The sequence below is a fragment of the Eucalyptus grandis genome, chromosome 8 (assembly GCF_016545825.1).
Source record: "Eucalyptus grandis isolate ANBG69807.140 chromosome 8, ASM1654582v1, whole genome shotgun sequence".
NCBI classification, from domain to species: domain Eukaryota; kingdom Viridiplantae; phylum Streptophyta; class Magnoliopsida; order Myrtales; family Myrtaceae; genus Eucalyptus; species Eucalyptus grandis.
The window spans coordinates 5,665,970-5,691,587 of NC_052619.1; the positions used below are offsets into that span (position 1 = coordinate 5,665,970).

General features: G+C 39.0%; 3 protein-coding genes across 4 annotated transcripts; all 3 read right to left on the reverse strand.

The window, feature by feature from the left end:
- Positions 1-1,075: 1,075 nt before the first annotated feature.
- LOC104456050 (protein SULFUR DEFICIENCY-INDUCED 2) lies at positions 1,076-3,931 on the reverse strand. The gene is made up of 4 exons (XM_010070765.3): positions 3,732-3,931; positions 2,475-2,687; positions 2,003-2,158; positions 1,076-1,767 (listed from the first exon to the last, which is right to left on the reverse strand). The coding sequence occupies exons 1-4, from the start codon at positions 3,828-3,830 to the stop codon at positions 1,351-1,353; spliced, it is 885 nt and encodes a 294-aa protein (XP_010069067.1). The 5' UTR covers positions 3,831-3,931; the 3' UTR covers positions 1,076-1,350.
- A 4,515-nt stretch (positions 3,932-8,446) lies between these two features.
- On the reverse strand, positions 8,447-14,917 carry LOC104456051 (ubiquinone biosynthesis monooxygenase COQ6, mitochondrial). Of its 2 annotated transcripts, XM_010070767.3 has the most exons (10): positions 14,788-14,917; positions 14,440-14,554; positions 14,218-14,314; positions 13,103-13,246; positions 12,504-12,562; positions 11,751-11,818; positions 11,613-11,664; positions 10,202-10,366; positions 9,479-10,078; positions 8,447-8,937 (listed from the first exon to the last, which is right to left on the reverse strand). In XM_010070767.3, exons 1-10 carry the CDS (start codon positions 14,907-14,909, stop codon positions 8,722-8,724), a joined length of 1,638 nt encoding a protein of 545 aa, XP_010069069.2. In that variant the 5' UTR covers positions 14,910-14,917; the 3' UTR covers positions 8,447-8,721. The 2 variants fall into 2 exon arrangements, with proteins under 2 accessions (XP_010069069.2, XP_010069068.2); XM_010070766.3 differs by lacking the exon at positions 14,788-14,917 and having other exon boundaries at positions 14,440-14,779.
- A 2,483-nt stretch (positions 14,918-17,400) lies between these two features.
- On the reverse strand, positions 17,401-19,326 carry LOC104456052 (chalcone synthase A-like). Its single transcript, XM_039299417.1, has 2 exons — positions 19,013-19,326; positions 17,401-18,653 (listed from the first exon to the last, which is right to left on the reverse strand). Exons 1-2 carry the CDS (start codon positions 19,188-19,190, stop codon positions 17,662-17,664), a joined length of 1,170 nt encoding a protein of 389 aa, XP_039155351.1. The 5' UTR covers positions 19,191-19,326; the 3' UTR covers positions 17,401-17,661.
- Between the last annotated feature and the right edge of the window lie 6,292 nt (positions 19,327-25,618).

Below are 25,618 nucleotides of genomic sequence, written 5' to 3' on the forward strand. Positions count from 1 at the left end.
TCAGGAATGGATTTCGACTCTTACGCCCTGCAAAAAGGCAGTGTAAAAGTTTGAGAGTGAGCGTTAAAGTAGGAATAGAATAAGATAAAAATAAAAATAAAAATAAAAAAAACCCAACATACCCCCTCTAAAAAATTGATTTTCCTCTATCTGGAAAATAAGGAAAAATTCCAAATAAAGACCTAGAGTGTTTTAATTTTCTCAAATAAAGTTTTGAAGATAACATTAATCCAAATAAGAGCCTAAAATATCATAATTTTCTGAAATGGAGGTCGTAAGTGAATCTTATTTCAACTCTTAGATTTCAAATAAGAGTTGAAATAATTATGTTTGTTTAAGTAACTGCTTGACTTTTTGAGTGGTCAAGAGCATTTTAATTATTCATCTTTTTTGAATTTTTTCCTTTTTCTAATTTTTCTTTCTTCTTCGTTGGTGGTCGGCTGGCCATCAATGATGCCCCAAAGAGGGTTGGGCGAGTGTCGCCTCACTAACAGCCTATGAGGTTGGCTCTTGCTAGATCCGGGTGAGGGTTGCCTCACCAATAGTTGGCGAAGGTTGCCGAGCCTCATTGGCCCCAAGTGAGGCCGACCCTCACCAAATTTGGGCATGGTAATCTCACTTTTAGCCTACAAGGGCTTGCAAGCCCTAGTTGACCCTCACTAGCGACTGGCGAGAGTGGCCGAGCCCTTGTTGGCCCTCACTAGTGGTTGGTGGCCCTCGCTAGAAAGGGGAAAAAAGAAAAGAAAATAATTAAAATAATTAAAAATCAAAATTGTAATTAGATGAAATTGGCCTTTGATCAGTTGGAATATTTAGCAATTGACGAAGTGAAATAGTTATTTCAAAATACTTATTTGAAATAACTATGGCCACTTCATGCCTTTATTAAAATAGTCATGACTACTTTAAGCTCTTATTTGATATAAAATCTACTTTGAATTCTTATTTGAAAAATATTCAAAAAAAAAATGAGGACGATTTGGGCCCTTAGTATGAATTTTCTTATAAAAAAAAAATGCAATCAAGCAATGCAGGTTTTTCTAGCCCCAGGAGAGAAATGTGGAAAGAGATAAGCTATGGCTCACAAATGATTCTTGTAGATTTTATTTCCCCATATCCTAGCACAAAGGACATTGAAAGCTACAAATGGCATGACGTCACGCAAAACATTTTGTATACTGACGTTCTTCCTCGACCCTGATCTATGTCGGACATCGCCACCAAACATGAAGCATCAACACACATTGACTCTACCATGCTAACTTTTCGACCCGAAGGCATTCCCTGGCAGGACTGAACGTCATTTCCATCGTATACATCGTGGGGGTGGCTGGGGGGATCACAATAAAATCAGCATGCCACCTGATCCCGAAAGGGAGAGATCTCTTCGAAGATGGGAAGTCTCTTCGACCGAAATGGTGTCCATTGTTTCATCAAATGGTCCAGCCCTTGCACCAGAGCGTCTTCTACGCTGGATGCTGACTCTTGTGCCGATAGAGGCGATAGAGGCGACGCATGCGATGAATTTAGTTCTATGAGTAGTTCTTCAGTTCGGGCTTTTGACTTGTGATCATTGGATCCAACCATGTCACCCTGCATTACTTCGTCCAGTATCGAGCGTGCCTCGGCAATTCGTGTTTGCTTGATCAGGCAATGACACAAGTTGCAGGCCTTGTTGGCGTCGGGGTCAATGATTTGAGCTTTACGGTAGACAACTTCGGCTGCCATATAATTTCCTTTCTGCATGTAGGCCCAACCCAAGTTGCCCTGCATTGAGCAGAATATGTAGGGTGCAGAGAATTACTAGTAGTCCAGCATGGAATGAATGCAATCACTAATAACGAACAACACGCTGGAGTGTCCTTGAAAAGAAGAAAAATGCACCTCTCAGAAACAGAAAAAACACACACGTCCACTGCTTAAGCATTGCCTGTGAAAAGAGTTCTTTCCCGCTACTATCAGAAACAAAAGTCCGAGGAAAATGAATAGAAAAATTGAATACCAGTATCCGGGATATCTCTTGCTTGATAGTGACCTGAAACTTCTTTCCATGAGAACGCGCCGTCTTTGTTGGCTTCCCGTTGAAGGCCTCGCCATGGTATATTGTCCAAAGCTTTTGTTTCAGTAGTTCTATCTGCTCTTCAAGTCTTCCGCATTTCTGGTAAGACTTGCCATGGTTACTTAGAAAGCAAGAAATTGAAAAAGGGAATGAAACAGAAGGCAGATGTTCCACAAAATATCGGCTTAAAGCTGATCCACTCGCTCGTGTATCTTCTTTATTGTGAAGATAAATGGCATTATTTGAGAAGCACTTCAAATGTAGAGATCTAGAGAAGAAAATATTAGTTCTGCAAAACTTATTAACACTATCCAGGTCACAGAAAAAAGGCGATATGATGACTAGATGTGTGATCCAGCAAGACTTAATTCCACAAGCCGATGCACAGTTTATGCCTCAGATCAGTCTAAAGTACCTTGTACAAGTCGATGAGAATGTTGTCCAGTGACTCTTGAGCTTGTTTCGAACACTGGCCTCTAAAAGATTTTATCGCTCCAATAGCTTCTTCTGTTCTATCTTGCTGTTTCATCACAATCGCCATGTCCTTAAGAGCACTATCAACCCTGTCTCCTTCATTTATAGCCTTCCAGAACAAAGCAATTGCTGCATCTGGATCCTTCTCGACCAACTGTTTAGCAGGTATAAGAAACCCGTAAATGCGAAATCATCATCCAAGAATAGTAGCTTCACATGTTCATCTAAACATTTTGACATTAGTAACCATACTTAATTGACATCGCATCATAATACATACCGGATAATGCAGGATAATTGTCAAAAAATTTCTAAAACTATGGTGCAATAGCCAATTTAGTCCTAAACTACTGTGTCTACTTAGTCCTATTTTTTTTTTTTAATAATTTGTCAAATTAGTTTCAAACCTTCTAATGATATACCGATATAGTCATTCTGGGTAAAAATCAGCAAATCATCAAGAAATTTAAGAATTAAATTAACACAATTGGAAACTTTAGAACTAAATAAGCCGCCATACAGTAAGTATAGAAATTTTGGAGAATTTTCTTCATATAATGCAATCAACCATCTAGGGATAGAAGGGTGCACAACAAATTTATTTAAGTGGCGTACTGTCTGGTAGAACTTTTATTACGCTTATAACTCCAAGAATTGGCCGACTGGCTAAGCATTTGATTTCCAAACACGCAGATCACAAGTTCGAATCATGGCGTCTCCCACTCATGGTAACCCTAAGGTCTAGGTCCGCCACTTTGCAGTTGCTGCCTAAACTGGATCGGCGTGGACGGGGGCGATTTACGTGCACAGGTAAAGATCAGCAAAATCGGAGGTTTGAATATCCATATCGTAGGGCAAATCTTCAGGATGAAAGCACAATAACTAAGGTAGTGATCACACCGGATAACTTAATATAATATTATACAGTTGGCTCATGAAGAATCAGTACTGATCTAAGTTAACGAGCTCCCCGGTTTCGCGCTCTGAGATCGTCTCTCTCGCCGGGGGACGACGAGGTATCGAACTTCTGCTCTGCACCCCCGCCATTTTCTCCCGTTCCCATTACCACGCCATGTGATTTCCAATCACAGGGAAGGTGTCCGTGCCGAATCGCGGAATCCGAAGAACCAAAAGAGAAGAAGGGACGGCGAAATTCGGAGTACGAAGAAGAGAGAGAGAGAGAGAGAGAGAGAGAGACCTGGAGGCGCTTGGCGCGGACGTAAGGAGTGTCGCCGGGAGGGAGCTTGTGGACCACGTGGTACGGCGGCTCTTGCCTCTCGCCTCGCCGTTGCCTCATTCTCCGCCGCTGGCCACCTGCGTTTCCGGCAGAGAGCTCCTCTTCCTTCTTCTTCTTCGATCTTCAATGGAGATAGAGAGAGAGAGAGAAAGAGAGAGAGAGAGTTGACGACGAACGTGTACAAGAAGGAAGGCTTTGCTGGAGAAGGTGCATGAACCTGGACATTGGGTTCGGCCAGGTTCGTCGATCGATACGCCCGTGGGATTCGCGTGCTGCTGCCGTTCGGAAACGTCATGCCGTTCGACACGTGGCTCTATCTTATTCATTTCCCACGCTTCGCCTGGCCTCCTTTTATTAGAGGCGGGCAGATGAGCTGACCGGGGGATGAGGGGGGGCATGTATCGAGCGCGGCAGGATGACGTGAGCCCGGCTTCATCACGGCCGTTGAGTAGTCCGGATCGTGTACGTAATCTAACGGTTGAAATGACGTTGGGATTTCTGTTTGGAGTTCTGTTTCTCGGTCTATTTCGGGTTCTGCCTTCTCTTATGCGGGCTGGGCCTTTTCCGGTTTACAGGTGGGTCCGATTTGGATACAAAATGACTTTACATTAAAGGGTTTTTTTTTTTTTTTTTTACAGGATGCACATAACGTTTGCTTTTGAGGTCAAAGGATTTTCGCAAATTGCGAATAGTTTGTAAGGATTTTTATCACAAAATGCGAACACTATTTGCATCGAGGATTGTAGGTTAAAGAAAACTTTGCAATGGTGATGATGGAAGCTCTAAAAAGTTAGGTGAAGGTGGAAGCTCTAGCAAACAGCCGTCATGTGACTCTAGTAGATCCACACTGACATCCTAGATTTGCAAAATCCTAAACACCAAATTTGTACGAAATCTAGCCACTTCCAATTGAACTATGAGCTAGAGGTTTTTTGACTTTCGTTTGGGCCATGGCTGCCAGTGCTCTTAAGATCATAGAAGCAATGCTGCAGAAAAAGAAGATTTGTTACAATGTAGCTCCATAGGAACCATAAATAGAAACACGTGAAATATTAGCAGAAATAGATATTTTATGCATAATAGAAATGAATGCTGTAACTGGGATGGGTGAACCCTAATAGATATCAGGTGCCCACATATATAGAGTCAAAAGAGATATAGAATTCGAAGGGGAGGGGGTTTTCTTCGAGGCTCAAGAGATGGAATAGATAGGGCTCCACAAGTTTTGAATTCGCCGCGGGGGAATTCACACGAAAGTGAGCTCGATTTGGATAAGAGGTAAGCGTCGTGCATAGGTTGTCAATGTTGCTAACCCTAGTGAACCCATGTCGACATCTTAAATTCGCAAAATTCAACGCTCGCGTTAATACCAAATCTACAAATTGAGGTTTGCGGCCACCAAGGTAGTGCAACCCTTGGCCCCTAAGGTTGTGTGGTCTTAGGCGAGGCAATTCCAAGGATTATGTGACTTCATAGGCCCTTGCCCTAAGTCATGCGAACCCAAGTCTCATGCGACCTCAACCATTGTCGGCAACTATCGAAGAATTTGGACCAAGGGCAACAAAGATAATGAATAGTGACAAACTAAGGGCAGAAGAGGGATATGAAAAATTAGTGAGGGCAACATTGAAAGAAACAAATTATTAATTATGATATCGAGGATTTTGAAAATGTTGGAATGCCCAATGCTTGTTCTTAGTGGCCTTAAAAGAAAAGCCTTTGGAAACCTTTGGAAATGCAATGAATTTCCCAAATGGACTTCTAAATTTCTTCACCAAACACGTTAGCATTTGCACAAAGGCATGTAGATATGTTTGCAAAAGCACCACAATCCGGCTTATTCATAGCTAGTTTACTTTGAATTCAAGCTAATAATGAATTTAAAATGTGTATTTTTGGGGCAATCAAAAGCTTTCTCTTTACCTTACCAAAAAAAAAAAAAGTGTATGTTTGGGGAAAACTTCACAATAAAGGAAAATACTTTTCGAGAAATCATTTTTAAGAAAATATTTTACCCTTTTTAGGTTTGAGAATTTATTTTTGTAATTTTAAGCATGCATATTTTCTTTAATCATAAATGATTTTCAGTTAACTAATTCAAAGAAAATACTTTCATTTAAACAAACTCACTTTTAGTTCTTTTTTTTTTTTGAAAAAAATATTCAAAAATCCTAAACCTATTTCAGTTTTACAAATTCAATCATAAACATTTCAATTTTATCAATTGAGTTTATCTGGCCAGCTTTAGCCAAGATTTGTTGATGTGAAGGTCAATTGTCCTGCATGACAATTTTTAATAATATTTTATTTTATTTTTTTCATTTCTTCTCTTTTCCTTCTTTACTTTTTTTCCCCCTTTTTCCCTCATGACCATTGCCAAGGCCTGCGATGATCGACAAAGGTCGTCAGCCTGAGGCAAGGGTAGCCCTTTGCCGGATCAAGCAAGGGTTTGCCTTGCCTGAGGCGGGGGAGGCTCGACATTGGCTAGCAGAGGGAAAAGGGGGGAAAAAAAGAGAGGAAAAGTAAACATGTAAATAAAAAATCCGAAAAAAATTAAAAAATATTAAAAATTACCCATGTTAACGCCGGCCGTACCACGTAAGACAGTCTATATCCATGTTCGTGTTAGCGATTTCTGACTAAAATTGGCAAAATTTAAAAATATTTAAACTCAATTAGCAAAATTGAAAATGTTATAATTAAATTGGAAAAACTCCAATATGTTCAGAATTTTTTGGATGATTTTCCTTTTTCTTTTTTTCAAGTTAGCTATTGGAATTATGCCATTTGAGTTGAATGCGGGTCTTTTTTTTTTTCAGATTGATCGGGGCACAGATTATAGAATTTACAACTAAGGTAGGACTAGATCAATTTTCTGGTGGATTGAGCTGTACCTCATCATAAATTGCCATCCCGTGTCGAGCTCACTGGGAAGAAGGAATCCAAGAATGGTACGTCTTACGCCAAGTGATCTAAATCATTAGAAACAATGTGAGATTGATGGAGATTTTGGGCATGCCGATGTTGAGAACAAAGTCGTTGTTTTTACCAGGGGAGAATGATTAGGGCTCATTTCCGAAGAATTTAGCATTATCCAAACATCTAATGCGAAATTGCTTAAACGTTGAGTAATTTCATCTTTTCTAATAGAATTTTAAGATTCTCTTTCTATACATATTTGAGAGGCTTTTCGTGATTAGATATGGTCAAATAAATTATGGTTGGAACGTCAGATGTGTCTAGTTTCAAATGAATCAAGGTCAATGTAATTTGGAATCTTCTGTAGAGAATTATACTCATATTACTCTAAAATCAGAATATGTTTTATAGGACCCAACAAACGCATACAAATACTAAATATAGTGTGAGGGAAAAATTCTTTTGCCGCCAACTATTGTAGGAAGTAGTCACCGTACAACTTCTGTTGCTCACAGTAAATTGGGTTGTAATATTTTTGAAACTTTATTAATCCCAATAAAGAAAAACTGTTGAAGACTGCCCTAAGATATTATGCTTTCAAAACATAAAACATTTCTATTTAAAACATGTAAATTTTTAGTACGTTCATTTTCAATTTTCAAAAGGTGTTGATGCGTTTTTACTGTTTTTATTAGTTTGAACTAGTGCCCCTGTGGCACGTGTTAACAAGACCCTTCCCATAATAATGTGAGAATAGTTTGATAATGCAATAACTAAATATTGACTCATCTTTTAAGATATTATTATGTAACTAAACCCTACCGCATATCACCCTCCAACAATTTTGTGAGATATATAACGGAGTCTTTGTCTAAAGAAATGCATTGAGAAAGGACAAATGTATAAAACCTTTCCAAGAGATAGAGCTTTTTCTCTCTATTTCGTATTTACTAAACCATGAGAGTTGGTATCTCTCTTTAACCTCGCACTTCCAAAATGAGCCAAGCTATATATGAAGAAAATGTACCAAACTCGTTATCCAAATCTGCCCATCACCAAGATATTTGGGTGAGTGGGCGGGTCCAACTGGATCGCCGCAAAGGCCGGACTTCTAACTAAATTGCCTTGTCCGAACCCGCCATAGGTGCTCGTCAAGTCTATTTGGCCCGAACGAAGCATTGGCCGCCCCGCCGTGATCAGATCTATCGATAACAAATGGTTCAATTAAAGCACTGCCCTCGCACCAAACAGATCCATGGGGGCGGTCAACCTTCTTTCATATGAAATAGATGACGTAGCTAAATACACCAGATTAAGAGTTGGTTTGTCTGGATTCCTAAGTAGTCATATCAAACTGCAAGATGTTTCTTCAATTACCGCCGCATTAAGGGATAATAAAAAATTTAATTCTAATTATTTTATCTAAAGTTATATAGATGAAATAAAAAAAACAAAAATAAAATTTTCAGATTTTTTATCGTAGAGAAATAAACAAAGAAACCAAGATATAAAAATAAGATAAAATAATCCGGCCTAATAAAATAAAGCAAAAATAAAAGAAAATCTTGAGTTACATGTATATTTACATCTCAATATAAAAGTATTCCATGTATTTCACATTGAAAAGAGTTGAAATTGCGCTCCACAAGATTATATTACACCTAAGTAGTCATATCAAACTGCAAGATGTTATGAAAGAGTTACATGTATATTTACATCTCACTATAAAAGCACTTATCAAGAAGTATTTCTCAAGATAACAAATAAGTTGGCATTCTATTTGTCAAGAGAATATCTGGAATCAAGTCAGTGTGAGAGGTTAATCGCCCGTGTGATTGGCCACAAAAATGACGAAGAAAGTTTGGCTTCTGAAGCATTATATATACACCGCAGGAGAGTTGCACAATGACAGTTAAAGAAACTGACGAAAAAAAATTTAAACCTATCTCGGACTTGCAGTGACTGATAAGAGGAGGGATTTCTGGTATGCACAGAAGCTAGAAATGTATCTTTCAGAAAAACAGCTTAAGCCTTATGAGAAAAGCGGCAGTCTTTGCTCGCCCGAGGCATATGAGATAATGCTCCTTTTGAGAGGTGAGATATAGTTGGCAGCATGGAGACCAGCAGCTCGTAGGATGTTTAAAGGTCCAAAATCAACGGAGTAAGCCTTCTGAAACCCGTCAAGGATCGCCATCATGGCAATGTTAGCTGGCTTCCTCTCTGCTTCATATTTCTTTAGTAGAGAAACCTGCAAGATATTGAACCCTACCAATCAAATTTGACTTAACCAATATCAATTTGCTCTTATCTGCAAATTTAAAACCACCATGCATGGATGAAAATCCCAATTTTAGCCAAAGAGGAACAGAGACACTTTTCCACTGCCTATGCATAAGATCTCAGCACTAGAACCCTGTTTACCGGTAATATTGAACAAGAAGTTGCTTATTCCTCTCATCCAAAAAATTCCGTGATATCCATGAGTACAATTCTTGGTCATGCATCAGAAGAGTTACTTTTGGTAGACCAAGGTGGGAAATAAAATCAACAAGAGGAAATAAATTTATCAAAGGAACTTTTCATGCTCCCTCTAAGTATAAGCATTGGCTCGTTCTGACTGTTGAGGAAGAAATGAGCATAATAAGCTAAATGTGGTCAACAGTTTTTCTTATTCCATTCATTCCCAAAAATGGAATGCTCAGATGGAATTTTGTGCAGGATGTTCAACAAAGGTCTTCCCGAAGATGAATCAAAAATTTTAAGCAACAATTGAGCAAGAGAATACGAACCTCCCCAATGTCCATACCAACGGCAATGGCCTCACCAATTACTCTCGAAAGAGCAAATGCGTCTCCAAAGCCCAAATTGACTCCCTGACCAGCCAAAGGATGTACAGTATGTGCTGCATCACCAATTAAAGCAACATGCTTCGACACATAGTCATTAGCATGTCTCAGGGACAAAGGGAACACCATTCTTTCAGATGCCAACTTGAGCACTTTCGGTGGAATTTCAAATCCTCCATTGCCAGATGTGACCACACCTGCTCTGAACCAAGAAAAGAAATTGCCATTCCCTAACAAGCTTGATGTGGGGTGAGGACCAAATCCATGATCAAGAGCATGATTCACTGTCTTCACAAAATCAGCCTCAGTCATTGATTTTTGATCCAAGGCTTCTTTTGGGTTCATGGTCCAGACAATATTGCTAAAGTTATCACCAACTGGCAAAAGGGCAATTGGACCAGCAGGAAGAAACCTTTGCCAAGCACATCGGTTCTCTGAAGCATGTTCTACTGTACAGATGATTGCATTTTGCGAGTAATTCCAACCAGTAGTCTTAAATCCAGCTAATTCCCGAACTTGTGACTTGGACCCATCAGCACCAACCTGCAGTCAATGTCAGTTAACTCGATCACTTTGTAGATGCCTACCTATCCCAGTAACTCATCATTTGGACAGTATCAAACTAACTTATTAAAACTAGATGAAAGATATATAACTCAACATTACCACCAGCTTTGCATATAGGCAGGTTCCATCATTCAATTGCAGCTTAGTGAGGTCCCCCCTAGAAATCTCTGGAGAGATACCATCCATCCGTTTAGATTTCAAACCTGGATTTAAGCTCATGGAAACTAGTCTGGAAGGAAAGATTTTCTTCTGAATATCTGCATTCTGTCAGGACTTATCTCTTAGCTTCACGTGCCAAACTTGGAATATTTATTCTAAATTACATTAAGCGGATATTAAATTGACAGCAACTCTGTATTATCTTCTGATTTGTCCACTTAAAGTAAAATGACTGGTCAACTTCAAATATGTTACCAGGTGCACCAATAAGTGAATTAAAAGCACAATTTCACATATAAGGAGATAATAAGCTGGTCTTCTAGAAAGGCAGACCCAAAGAAGATAAGAAAGATTGCAATAACTGAAAGCGCTAATCCAACAAATGAAATTTGAGTCACTAAAAAATAGAATAAATTACATTGCATTTTCAACAAGGCAACGATTGTACGAGTAGCATGTGCCATTTTTTTTAGATTGATTTCAGGATGAGTAAAGTAACAGATTCACCACCTCCCTCAGAAGTCCCTAAAATCAGTTAATTCACACATCATTTACCAACACATAAGTATGATCTTATTTGTATTCATCGTCCTGTCCTTTGACCACAATAAATGATGTTGTGGAGTTTTATATAACCTTGGTTAGTTATAGTGTATGAGTAAGCATCACATATGCTGTTACATATAAAATGTGACAGGTGAACACCATCACAGTCACCCTACACATGATTTCATCTAATTTTCTATCATGACAATGGAAGGATGATGAAATCCATCATGTGAATCGTATACATGAACCATGATTACATTCTTATTTTCCTATACTGGCATAAGAAGGGTGCAATGCCTAATCAAATGATATATGAAATTAATATGAAAAACATAAGGATTTATGCAGAATTGTTATGCTAGGCAACAATGTACTGTACCACATATACAGTAAGGTGAACAAACTAGTTGATATATGATTTTCTGTTAAGTTATTTACCTTTAGTCACCTAACTCTTATCAAATGTACAATTGGGTCATCCAACTTTTTCTGTCTGTTCAATCAAGTCCTTTTGCCATGTACTGTTATTAACACCTGAGATGTAGCCCTGATGACATGGCAAATTGTCACACTGTCACACATATTCCAACATGGCGCCTACCACCAAGTGGCCATAAATAGAAAATGAGTTAGGATATCGAAAGTGTGCTTAAACCACTTTATATTCATTGTTGTATATGGACATGGATCAGCCATACAAGTGAACATCATTCACTGTATCTCTCTCTCTCTGTACATTTAGGGTATACAGTACACACGTGAGAGAAAGTTGAATTCTGAATGCAGTGATGGTGGTGAGTACCTGTATACACAGCAGAAGAGAACTTTGAAGCACCTTATTCTCAACCACGCACCTGTCATTCATAAAAACAGCATCATCAACTAGATTGTGTCTGGAAAAACACGATACCAAAGCTCACTATATACACATGATGCTTACCCTAGCGAATCTTTATCCACATCTCTTGCATGGTATCGAGTATATCCCAAGCCAGTATAATCCCATACCTAAGAAAAAAGCAGGACATTAACCCAGAACGATGCATTTTTATGCAGCGGTATAGTTTATCAAACAGCAATGCCAATATCCATATGAAATGACATGGCAAGACATAAATCATAGTTCATTTAACCTACTACAACAACCACCACCACCACCAAGCCTTATTCCACTAAGGGGTCAACTATAGTACAGGTGTGACTCAGATTTAAGTATTCCTCAATCGACATTTTCAAAATCTTCATGAACCCAAAAGTCAAAGTATGGTGAGAAATGCTTCTCCACTTAAAATAAAAGAATAGTTATCTCCATGAACCTGGTCATGTGTATCTCCAAAATATTTCCTAGAAAGCGAGTCCTCCAATCTGGATTTACATTTTCAAACTCAAAATTCTGCCACCAGAAGAAAATTCCATTCCCAATTCACAGGTTGACATTTCGTCTGAAGCCAAGAGATCACCTCTGCTACTCAGAGCCCCTACTCATTTCGATCTACTCCAAAGAGTCTCATAGCTTACTGATTCATAGAAAGATAAAAGGGGGGAAAAAGTAAAAGAAATTCTTCTACTATGTCTATACAAAGAAAATAGGTGAAATAATAGAGCGTCAAGCACACCATTATATCATTTAACTGCTGTAAATCTTTGAAACACCACGGGAGAAGTGGTTTTACAAATCAAGTAAGAGAAATACCTGCATTTTATCAAAATATGCATGTCGATATTGCTGAAGATATTGCCAAGCACCAATATCTACAAAGTTCACCATGTTATTAACGTATACATATATTACATAAGCATTGTCGCCTTCAAAAAAAGCTATAACCTCTTTCTTGTTCACTCCATCATAAAAGGTAGAATTAGATATTCACTGACTCATCTACGGCATGAGAAAGTAAAACACATTATTAGTATGACAACTCCAGAAAACGAGGAAAAGTTCTGACCATAATACACATCTGTATCTATCTTACGTCCTGATCCAACATAAAACAGCTTTGCTTTGCATGAGCAGGAAAGGAAAAATGGAATGGTTTGTCCAAGTATGTTACCAAGGAAATAATCGTTTGAAGGAAGAAATTCCTATACAACAGACAAAACAAATGAAAAGTTTAAGCAATGCTGACCAAAAGAAATAAATAAAGAGCACCAAGCTCAACAGAGGGACTTCTGCTTGACATCATTAAGAAAAAGTGACAGCAGATAGACAGTAGTAGTTAAGAAAGTGGAGCGAGAAAGATGAGAATGAGTAACCTCCAAAAGATCCTAAATTTTACGGTAATACTACTTTACCTCTAAACATTGATATTGTTGCAGGTGTTATTGTACTGACCCTAGGATCCGGAGGATCCTCTTTGTTGATGCGAATTCCATTGACCAATGCTGGATTGCTATCAATGATGGCAATATTTAAATTCTTTGTCAATGGCATGCTTGCTGCAGATAATCAACATTGACTGCATGAAGTTAGTTGAAGGTACAGAAGTGAGGCAGGATCACTAAAGACAGATGAGCAAATGGTTTCATATTCCAGTTTCTATGCCACAAATATTTCAGGATGTTATCATCTTGAACGAATGACATAACTAGATATGTCATCATTCGTCACCATTATCAGCCTTCAATACCAAAAATATGATAACGATCTAAAACAAAGACTCTAATAGTCTCTGGAGAAGTACATTTCAAAAACCATTTTCCCAATTTTCCAAGGCCTGAAAGATTGGAAAAGACAGGTCAACGAGAATTATGTTTAATTCAGTTTAACAAAAAAAGCATACTGAAATTCTGAAAGCCACCTCATTTTTTTTCAAAAAAAAAAAAAAAAAAATAGAACTACTTGTTCTTCAGACTTAACATAGGACTGCAAGTCCACCAACTCGTTCACCATCACCTTCACCCACCACCGAGAAGAACCACCTTCAAGGATCCCACTTTCACCACACCACTAGTGCCACCAACCACATCCGCCTCAAAGACACCATCCCTATTGCCGTCACAGCCACTGCCTCTTCCATCAGCTATCACCGCCATTTTTACGTGCCCATCAGGACCTGATACCGACAGCCACCACTGGCCACCAATAGCATCATCGCTAGAATGGGTGGTAAGGTCCGCCGCTACCAAAGTATCACTAACCGCCACAGCCGCCAGTGGGACAGTAACTTGCATGACCAAGTATCCTAATTGCTTCTAAATTTTTCAAGCAGCGTGAGCCCCATTTAAGCACTCAATTGAAATCTATCACATCACTTAGTGAACAAATTCAATAGATGAGTCTTAACACATCTACACTGCAACATCAAACAGGGTTAGACTCAGACTATCTGTCTAGTGTTACAAAATCGGCATCCGGACATCAAGTCCCCAAGAAGATTAAACATGACTAACAGCAAGCCACAGCTTACCTAGGGAACAAGCAAGAGCCATGCCAACCATTCCCCCTCCAACAACGGCGACGTCGTATTGCGCGACCCCGGTTCCGCTACATTGCCCCTCTTGACCCTAGAATTTTCAAGCACATTCCAGCACCAAACATCACAAAAACAAACCTAAAAAACAAAGAGGCACACCATCGCCCCAAAAAAAAAAAAAACCACAAACACGGCTAAAAGGAAAAGGATCAATACATGGTTTGGTCCGCGGATCGAACTGGACGCGCCGGCAGCAGCGGCGGCTCCACAGAGGCATCTCGATCGGACTCGTTGGCCGCCTAAATTTGCGGCGAGGCTCTTCGCGATGAACCTGCGACGCGAACCGCACGAGAGAATCAGAGCAAGCCCTCGACCGAGCGACGCCCGGAAATCAACAGGAAACGGGCTCATTCGGAAGGGGCCGGCACCAGCCGGACACCGATTTGATCGAACGGACGTTCCCGCGCATCTCGAGAAGCGCATTCGCCGAACGGATTATCGGAGCGGCGAGGGAAGATCGAGCGACTCGATATGGAGGAAGATGGGGAAGAAAGATTCGATTACCTGTTCATGCTCGGGGTGCAGGAGCGCGCGCTAGAGAGAGAGAGAGAGAGAGAGAGGGGACTGCGTTCGAGTTTCGCGTACGTTGTAGCGTTGTCGGTCGGGCACGTGCGATACGCGTGCATAGCCGGGGGAGGTTCTCACGCGAAGGGGAAAAGAGGAAACATTTCGAGAAGTGATATATTTTTACCCAAAAAAAAAAAGAAGGGAAAAGACTACCAAATATCCCAAACTTTGCCTCAAGTGACATATTTACCTTATATTTTTACCCCCAAAAAAAAGGAAAAAGATTACCAAATATCCCAAACTTTATCTCAAGTGACACATTTATTCTAAACTTTTTTTTTTTTGTGATGTAAAAAACCTCAAACTTTTCAAACAATGATACATTTATCTCATTAATAGCATTTTTGTCTTATTTTTTCTGTTTTTCCTTTTCCTTTTTTTTTCTTCTTCTCTCCGCCAGCCATGGTGGAGCGGATGGAGGGAAGCCGACGTCCGGCGAGAGCTGTCCTTGCCAGCGTTGAGTGAGGGTCGCCCTCACCTAGGTTGGCTAGAGCCACCCTCATCAAGCATTTAGGTTTTTTGTGTCACAAAAAAAAAATTAGGGTAAATATATCACGGTTTATAAAGTTTAGGGTTTTTTACGTCACAAAAAAAAAAATTGGGGTAAATTTGTCACTTTGAGCAAAGTTTAAGATTTTTCGTAATTTTTTCCCAAAAAGAAAACAAAAGGCATAAAATCGTATAGCTACCGAAAGGACATCATAAAGGTGAAATACAACGAGGGCATATTTGGTAACTGATCAATTCTTCATTAATTAATATTCTTTTGATTTTCAAAATAAAAAAAGAAAGACATAATTCCATATAATAACGTTAGTAAAATAGAATCAAGAAATTAAAAAAAAAAAGTTAGTTTTTTATTTTTGAGAACAATTCTAAAATCAAGTCATTTTATTGTTTTTCTTTTCTTCTTTCTTCTCATCTAGCCACTAGCTAAGTCTTTACAATGGTTGGTGATCGACAAAAAAAGAAAGTCGGCGACATTGCCACATGACTCATAGCCCTCTACCTAGTACAAAGAACAAGTGATATTCGCAATCATGGCACCGTGTGCATTTAAAAAATAACTATGCATGAACAAGTTTTCTTTCTTTTCTATCATGATATGCCAATAAGATCTATTAACAACACTACGTGTTCATTCACCCAAAAGCAAACGGATGGCATATCATAAGATGCATCAGTATCACCTACTGGTTCAATACCAAACACATGTCATGCATCTCACCACTATATATACAAGCGAATTCATATATGTCATGCATTTCAATTGTGTTTGGTTTGGATAGTATTAAGACCCCTAGTTAGTGGATGGTTAATGCAGTCATTGTCCGAGGGATACTCTCAATCGATAGTGACAGCCTACGTTACCTGCCAACTGTTAGAACTGGAAATGTTCACCAAAAATCAAAGTGGATATTAAGACCCCTAGTTAGTGGATGGTTAATGCAGTCATTGTCTGAGGGATACTCTCAATCGATAGTGACAGGCTACATTACCTACCAACTGTTAGAACTAGACATGTTCACCAAAAATCAAAGTGGAGCTATGCACGTGGTCTTGAGACTACAACTGCTCTCCTCAGAAAACCGCAATGGACATGAGCTCGAACCTTAAGGCTTCATTTGTTTGAAAATGATTTTTTTGAAAAATATTTCCTAGAAAATGATTATTTTTATCGCTTAAAATAATTAATTGATAAAAATATTTTTATTATTAATAAAATTTATGTATAATATTTTTTTCATTCATTTTCGTAAGCGATACAAATGATTACTTTTAGAAAAATGTTATCCGCATCATTTATTTACGTGCAACAAACGAAGGCTAAAATTCAACTAATTTTTCCACTAACTTTTCAAATTTCTCATGCTCCAATAATTCGATTTTGCCAACTTCATGCATGAAATTTTGCCCACTTAGCTTGTTAAGTTAATGAGAGATCAATTAGACATAATCTCAATTAATCTAACTAATTTTGTGACTTTACTAATCATTTATCCACTCCTTGTAGGGGAAGTTTGTTGAGATGCACATATGAGTTATGTTAGAAAAGTCCTATATCAGAGAATTAGTGTGATGTAAAATAGTTAATATATCCAAGTTGATCAATAGCTCATTGACTTTAGCTTTTCAGTGAATATAGGTTTAACTAGATATGTTGACCGGTTCATATTTGAGCTCCCTCTTAACAACCTCCCCAAATGTTTTGTCTAGAGTAAAAAACTGGGGATGAAGTTGGCCGTTGATGGAGAGATTCAACTTGAGATAAATTGATACAGAATGATATTTGGAATAGGAGGAGCGGACCTAATACTAAGCTCACATGTGAGAGGAAGATTGTGTGTGTGGGGGGGGCGGTTAATGTATCCAAGTTGGGTGAGGAGATTATATTAGTGTGTTAGTGTGTGTCTTGGAGGCATCTGGCCTCTGCTACGGACTCCCAACAACACTAAAGGATATTTGCTTCACAGATTAGGGGAAATATTTTCTTAAATATAATCTTTTCTTTTTTCGATAGGAATCTACCGAGTAGGTGCGAGTGCTGTATGATGATGAACAAAACGATAAAAAAGCTAGAATCACGTGGTGTTACATGGGAAGGGGCACATAAGAGTAGATTGATAATTGAAGATAGAAGGAGCAGCTAACAACATAAACGCTTACTCCCCGTGGCATCACAATCCAAAACATCACCAAGAAGGCTCTAGACCAACATCGAAAAAGACCATACGAATAACAACAGGATATCATAAGTGGAAATAGGAATAGGTGGAGGAGGCAGGCGAGGTCGGACCCCGATGCGAAGCCCTAAGCAGACAGGGCGTGGAGGACGACGGTCTCGACGGTGAGGCCGGGACCAAATCCGAAGAGCACGCCCCATTCGAGCCCCTCTCCAGTGGTCTTGAGCCCTTTCTTGATCGATTTCTTCCTCATCTCGTCCATTATGAAGAAGACGCATGCGCTAGACATGTTGCCATACTCGCCGAGCACATACCTGGAAGCCTCCATCTTCTCGGGCTTGAGCTTCAACTTGGCCTCGACGTCGTCGAGGATCGCGGGCCCGCCGGGGTGCACGATGAAGAAGAGCGAGTTCCAGTCGGTGATGCCCAGTGGGTGGAACGCCTCAGCCATGTTCTTCTCGACGTTCTTGGAGATGAGGCCCGGCACGTCCTTGAGGAGGTGGATGGTGAGCCCGATCTCCCGGACGTGCCCAGCAATGGCCCCCTCGCTGTTTGGGAGGATAGTCTGGGAGGTGGAGACGATCTCGTACAGGGGCCTCTCGATCCCCGGGACGGGGTCCGAGCCCACGATGACCGAGGAGGCGCCATCGCCGAACAGAGCCTGGCCCACGAGGTTGTCCAGGTAGGTCTCGGTGGGGCCGCGGAAGGTGCAGACGGTGATCTCGGAGCACACGACGAGGACGCGAGCCCCCTTGTTGTTCTCAGCAAGATCCTTGGCGATGCGGAGGACCAGGCCAGCGCCGTAGCAGCCCACCTGGTACATCATGTACCGCTTGACGGTGGGGCGGAGGCCCAGGAGCTTGGTGAGCTGGTAGTCGCAGCCCGGCATGTCGACACCGCTGGTGGTGCAGAACACCAGGTGGGTGATCTTCGACTTGGGCTGCCCCCATTCCTTCAGGGCGTTCGCCGCCGCCTCCTTCGCCAGCTTCGGCACTTCCGACACCAGGATGTCCTGCCGGGCATCCAAGGAGGGTTCCGTGAATGAACTCATGCTCGGGTGCTCTTTCAATATATCCTCCGTCATGTGCAAGTATCTCCTCTTGATCGACGACCCCTCACCTGAAACATACACAAACCAAACACAGACCCCATGTCAATGAGCCCCTGCTACGCCTTTTTTATAGTCCTTCTCTACGGACCGATCGAGCTAATGGTACGCGACGATGAAGGGCGCAATCTCTTCAATGACCCCACAAGTTATTACCGGAAGAAAACCGATCCTGGCATCGGAAACTCCCATCGAAACTACTCTTGATTTGCTTTGACTGTCTTTCCTTAATTTCGTATCTAAAGCATGGATACGCTAGATGAAGTGAATCCGGCAAATTCTTACGTGATGATAAATGATGAGGGCGCAGCAAAAAATTTACATATAAATGAAAGAGCATCAATGTAGGTATGCTTTGAACTATACATACACATGCGCTTGAACTTCTCTTTCAGGTCGGTCATGTGCTCGCTGTTGGTGATCCGAAACAAATAATCCGGGTATGTGCTCTGTTCGATGACGTTCTTGGGGACCGCCGTTCCGATGGCGAGGACCGAGGCAGGGCCTTTCGATTTCTGGGCACGGCAGAATTCCTCGACGCTCACCATCTTTTCTTTGTTTTTCTTCTCCTTGTCAGGGGGTTTCGAGGAAATGAGAGACGGCGACGGTGGCCGTCAAGCGGGTCGAGACGGAGGAGGCGGTGGTGGACTGGTTTGCTTGTGACTCTCTTCTCTTGGGGTGGGGTGCACGAGTGAACCTTTGGGTGAGGGAGTGGGATTTATATAGAAGAGAGGCGGAGAGATGGTGGTTGGCCCCTCACGTGCGCGCCTCGTGATATGGCTTCGGGGACCTCGCTGTCACGTGACACGCGCGTGCTCGTAATCACTTTCCTCATCGCATGTGAGGAACTGTCATGGCAAATTCCATCGTCTCTTACTCTGAACATAAAGTTCATGAACGGCACATTACTCATTGGCAAGCTCTAGAGGCACGAGCGAGGTCGAGTCAAATTACTTGCAAGAGCTCCGGCTCGGCTTGTTGTCTCGTCGAGATGGACTCGCTTAATTTTGTGCTCCTCGAGTATCTTGTATAGTTGAGCTCGAGCTTGTCAATATTCAACTTAATAGGCTCACGATTTTAATTGAGTTTTCATTATATCGTAAAAATGCGCGAAATACTTAAAATTACACTCAAAGCTTATAAAACTCGAGTTACTCAAGCTTTATCTATAAGTTGATTGCAATTAAATCCAATTGAATCGGATTCGAGAATCTAAATTTTCTAATTGAATCAAGCTCGAGTAGGAAAATTAATACTCAATTGAGCTTAAATCTAGCTTTGAGCACTGAGTAAGTGAACCGAGTTGAGTCGAGCTCAAACTTGGTAGTGTATCAACCCACCTCGGCTCGACTATATGCCTATATATATAATTCGATTGTGATCAGAATCATGCTATCGTATGTTATTAAATTTTTTCCCTCTAATGATATACTTAATTTGTATTATCAAGGTTAGATTATACTTTGTGTTGCTAAGAAACAAAAGAGGTAGGTTACTCAAAGTCCAAAAACTTCTTACGAAAATGCAATTAAATTCTAAAACTTTTAAAACGTGCAATCAAAACTTAAAACTTGTCAAATTTGCGCAATCAAGCTCTTTTGTTAACTTTGTCTAGCAAATAGAAAATATCAAAGTGCCTTTTTTTTTTTTACTTTCTCTCCTACATGACAATTTTAATTTTTCAAATTTTACTTAAATTATGTTATTTAAATTTTAAAAGGATCAAACCAATTAAAAAACCAAGTATAAAATAGGAGGAACAAGCCCTCGCTGATGGCTGCCACCACCACCCATTATCGGAAAGGGTTTGCAAAGGTCACCTAGGCCTTGCCAAAGCTTGACAACCCTCATCAACCATTGGTGAGGCCTAAGTGACCTCCATCGGCCCTTTCTAGCAATGAGTGGCGACGCTAGCCACTAGCAAGACTTCTAATTTTGGTTTTTTTTTTTTTTTTTTTTTTTTTTAACTTTTAGCATTCTTAGTTGGGTTAACACACTGAAAAATTCTAAATTAGTGCATTTGTAACAAATTTATCCAAAACTAATATTTTTTATTTTGTGACTCAAGAATAGTTGGCGAATTTGGTGAGTAAACCCGTGGAGATACGTAAGCAAGAGGACCCACTACCCCCGGCGTCCCACTTAATACCCCAAGCGACTGTGAGAAGATTCGAACTCCTAAGAGAGAGCCCAAACCATCGCGGCCACCAAAGCGGTGGTTTATCCAAAACTAATTTTTTTTACTACCAAAAATCCTGAATCGATACACTCATGACCAATTTATTCTAAACTAAATCTTAAACTAGTACACTTGTGATAAATTTATCTTTGTTAATTTCCGTCAAATTTAATCACTAAATTTGTTAATCTAGATGACATATGGTGACATGATACACGTGGAAATCCATAGCTTAATATCATGAAAAAATCCATATATATTTGTAACAAATTTAGTAGCACTCCTATGATAAATTTAATGGAAACCCATGACAAATTTAAGATTTTTCGTGACATTAACCTTATGGGCGTCCCCATAACATGTCATTATATGTCATCTATGTCGGCAAATTTAAGTATAAAATTTGACGGACGTTAATAAATAATAAATTTATCACAAGTGTACCAACTTGGATTTTTCGTGATCAAAAAATTGATCTAGGGTAAATTTATCATAAATATATCATTTTGCAATTTCTCGTGATATTAACCAATTTTATTTTTAGTCTAATTTAGTTTGTAATTTAAATTTTTGAATATTTTTCTAGAGTGGTGTTTGATGGGTGCCACATCATCACCACGTGTCTTAAGAAAATAATAAAATAAGACATGTTGGAATTTTTTTTTCTCTAGTCTAATTGGACAGAGTTTACATAATGACTTGATTGAATCAATTTAATAAATTTTAGCACTTAGTTATACTTTTTAAAAATTTTAGGACTCATTTATATTTTCATAATAAATTTTAGAATTTTTGATATACTTATCGATGTTAAATACACCGTCCACCGTACTCTGATGGTGAAAACTCTTAGAATAATAGTCGAGGGCGGCATCTTATTAGGATCTAGAGAGCTGTACCCTAAGGTCTGCGCGTGCGTACGTGAGTAGCTAGTGGCTGCATGCATTACAGAGCTGTAAGGAGGGTGGATTAGGGAGGAGGCGTCTAATCCTGTTGATCCATTGCGGTCCTTTTTTTTTTTTTGAAAATAAAAAATAAAAAATTAGTGGCTGCACGCGATCCTTCGCCGACAATGAAAATAATCATTCAAGTCCCATTTGACTAAACTTAGTAACCGAAGAGTCCTATTAGATGTTTCTCATTTCTGGCATATTTGAGAGCATGTTCGAACAGGTTTTTGCTTTTTAGCACGGAGGAACCAATCGATACTGCCCTCTACAATGTAGCATATTTGAGAGCATGTTCGAACAGGTTTTTGCTTTTTAGCACTGAGGACTTGGATATTTAGGATCATTTGCAATCATTTTTTCTTCCTCTTTTAAAGGAAAATTTGACAAGATTAGAAAAACAGAATAAATGAAAGACCGAGATCAAAGGTTTCAACCGAGTCAACTAAGAACTGATGGATTATACTTTGGTCTATTGGAAACCTAAAACTTACAAAAAGTCCCAATCAAGTCGTGAGCTCGCCCTTAATAGAATTCAGACGTCGGAAATCTGGCATGGCTTTCATGTGAAATATTTAGCCATTTGCCATGTGTGATTTCCAAGGTTTAAACTCCACAATTTCGAGATTGACACTTGACTATGGTTTTTGTAAAGCCTTAAGTCCTTGATAAACTGTATTAATTAATAGCCAAACCTTAAGACAAGTATCCACACTTGTCCCAAACAAGAACCAACTTGATGTGCATCAATTTGGGTTTATAACGTGTAGTTTTGTCGTGTTCTATCATGTCTTATTCGCGAGTTATGAATATGAAAATGAGTCTACAAACATAATTTACAAAATGACATGACTGATTTATAATGGATTTTCGATGCGATCAACTTATCAAAACGTCCCATCACACCATATCTCATCAATTTCCAAAACCAATATTTACAAATATTACAAAACAAAAATTATATTAGGAAGGTTATATAGCCCCATTTTTTATCCGGATTAGTCACCAACTGCGATGACTTATTGTCAGTCTCACAAATTCTTCTCATGTTACAAGGTTGTTGAGGCATAATTTTTTTTTCCATATTTTCTACGGTCTTAATGATGATTTATTACCTAAAATATCACTCCTATACAAGGAGGTAATCTCTATTTAGGTGGTACTTTCGGGTTAGGACTTATGGTGTGCAGATGTTTTTGAATGCATTATGATGGAACCACCAACCGAACTAAGCTATTCAAGGGAGTTTGGTCCCGGAGGAGAGGGGGGTCCAAAATTTCTTGACTGACTAATGTCAAGCTACTCACCATTGAGCAGACTCTCCTTCCCTATTATACGCAAAAGTTGGTAAAACAACGAGATGGAAATGTTGCAGACCCTTATTTTGCATTATGGTTAAAGTCAAGCTCAGATTGCTCAAACTGATACATCAACGATGAAGGTATCGATAAGATGCCCTCAACCATAACCTTGCCTATCTCTTAATTTCTAGGTGAACTTTTCTCAGATGTACAATCACCACCCATTCAGCCAATTTTATTCCCGGCTGGCAAGTGTAGCTTAAGGTTATTAGATCTAGTAAGCAACTTATTATCACTAGGTGACATCTGAACTTTCCTTTTCAATTAGTATCCTATCTACCTTTCCACAACCAAATAATATCGTTACCAAACCTTGTGGAAATCTCTATTTTGATTGGAATAATTTTTCCCGGGACTTCATGCATATTCTTCATGAAGATTATAAAGACAAAAATGCCCTTATACCAAATCAAGTGGACAGTTGCTATTTGTGTTGCGCTAAGGGGCTGTTTGGTAACCATCCAAATAGTACCCGATTCTGATTTTTTATTCCATAGAGTAGTTTTGGAATAAAATCGTGTTTGATAAATTTTTTGTTCTTGGGAATAAATTTCTATTTTTTTGTTTCCAGAAGTAGATTTGGAACAGAATCAAGAATAAAAAGAAAGTTAATTCTTGTTCTCGGGAATGAATCTAAGAATCAAGCCATTTTATTTTTCTTCCTCCCTTTTCTCTTTTTCTTCTTCCATTTTCTTCTTCTTCATCTACCGCCACCTATGTAGCACCGACACGGACACGCGACACGCGACACGACATGCTGACACGTCATTTCTTAAAAATGGAGAATTTCGACACGTTCCGACACGTTATATATTAAATATTTTTATATATAAATACATAAATAAATAATAATAATAATAGCCTATAATTAATTTACACAAAAAATATTAAAGAATATCATTCATTATTTTAATTTGTTACAATAATACATAAAACTTAGAGGAAAAAAACATTGTTCAAAGAAAAATGCTGAAATGATATTTTTAAATTTATTTATTTATCATATATAGCATTTTTTATTACTTCTTTCATAGTAAAAGACTTAAAAAAACTAAAACAATTATAAAAAAAAAACTGAAAAAAAAAATTGACCCCATGCGTGTATATTTATAGCAATTTTATTATTTCTTTTGTGTATATTTATATTTTGACTCCTCAAATATTATAAATTTTAAAATTGACCCCGTGCGTGTCGGAATCATGTGTCGGAATTCTGGACTCGCGTGTCGGAGCGTGTCGAAGAGAGTTGACCACGTGTCGGATTTTTTGACACTCGTTGACCGCGTGTCGGGACGTGTCGGAGCATGTCGGACACGACACGAAGGCTTCCAAAGAGTGTTCGTGCTACATAGACCGCCACCACCGCGGTTGCCATCCGCCGCCGTTCGTCGTCCGCCACCACTGGTTGCCAGCAATCGGTCTGATGAGCTCGTTAGACCTAGCCCTAGCCGAGCAAGCCTCGCCGGTGGCTAGACGGACCTCGCCCAACCCGGCGAGGCTGCGCCCTTTGGCCACTGGTAACGCTGGGTGAGCCTCTCCCAGCTGTCGGCCTTGCTGAGGGCCGACAATACTCCAATGAGGTCGCCGGCCCTCATCTGGCTGGTCGCCGATCATCCTAAGGCTGGCAATCGGCCACCTTGAAGAAGAAGAAGGGGAGGAAGAAAGGAAAAAAAATTAATAAAATTATTTAAAAAATAAAAAAATGATTTGAAGTATGAATTGAAATTTTTTTATTTATAGAATACATATTTAATTTTGTATTCTAATTTATTATTTAGTATTTATATTTATAGTTTATACTATAGTTTATTATTTACTATTTAATAAAAATTCGATTAGTTAATATGTTTATTACTTAGTATAAATATTATTAATCAATAGAATTTCTATAATTTGATAAAATTTTAGAATTTGAATAGAAATTTTATATAGTTATCAAACGCATTTCTATTCTTTTTCTATTCCAAAATTAGAAATTTTATACAGTTACCAAACACGTTCTTTTCCTCAGAAATTTTTCTCGATAACAGAATAAAAAATAATCATTTTTTATCAGAAATTGTTCCCGGAAACATAATCGTTACCAAACGCGCCCTAAATCCACCCGCATTTTGGAGCGTCGCACACATAACGTGGGTATGTATGTCTTTCTAACTTATTAAGGTGTGTACGGAACCAAAGTTTGGGTGGATTTAGCGATAACCTTAGTTTTCTAGTTTCTACCTTTTTTTTTTTTTTTCACTTTTTGCTTATTTAACCTTATTATAATCTAAGGGTGCGAAATGACTCCTTTTTATTATGTTATTTAAACAAGTTTATGAGCATTTGAATATATTTGGTAATTAATTAAAATTTTTATTCCCAATATAGAAATGTGTTTAATAAAATCTCAAATTCTTTTGTCAATTAGAATTTCTTTTAATTTTTTAATACTTTTGTTATATATATATATTTTATTTTTTCTCCTTTTTTCTTTTTCTTTTTCCATC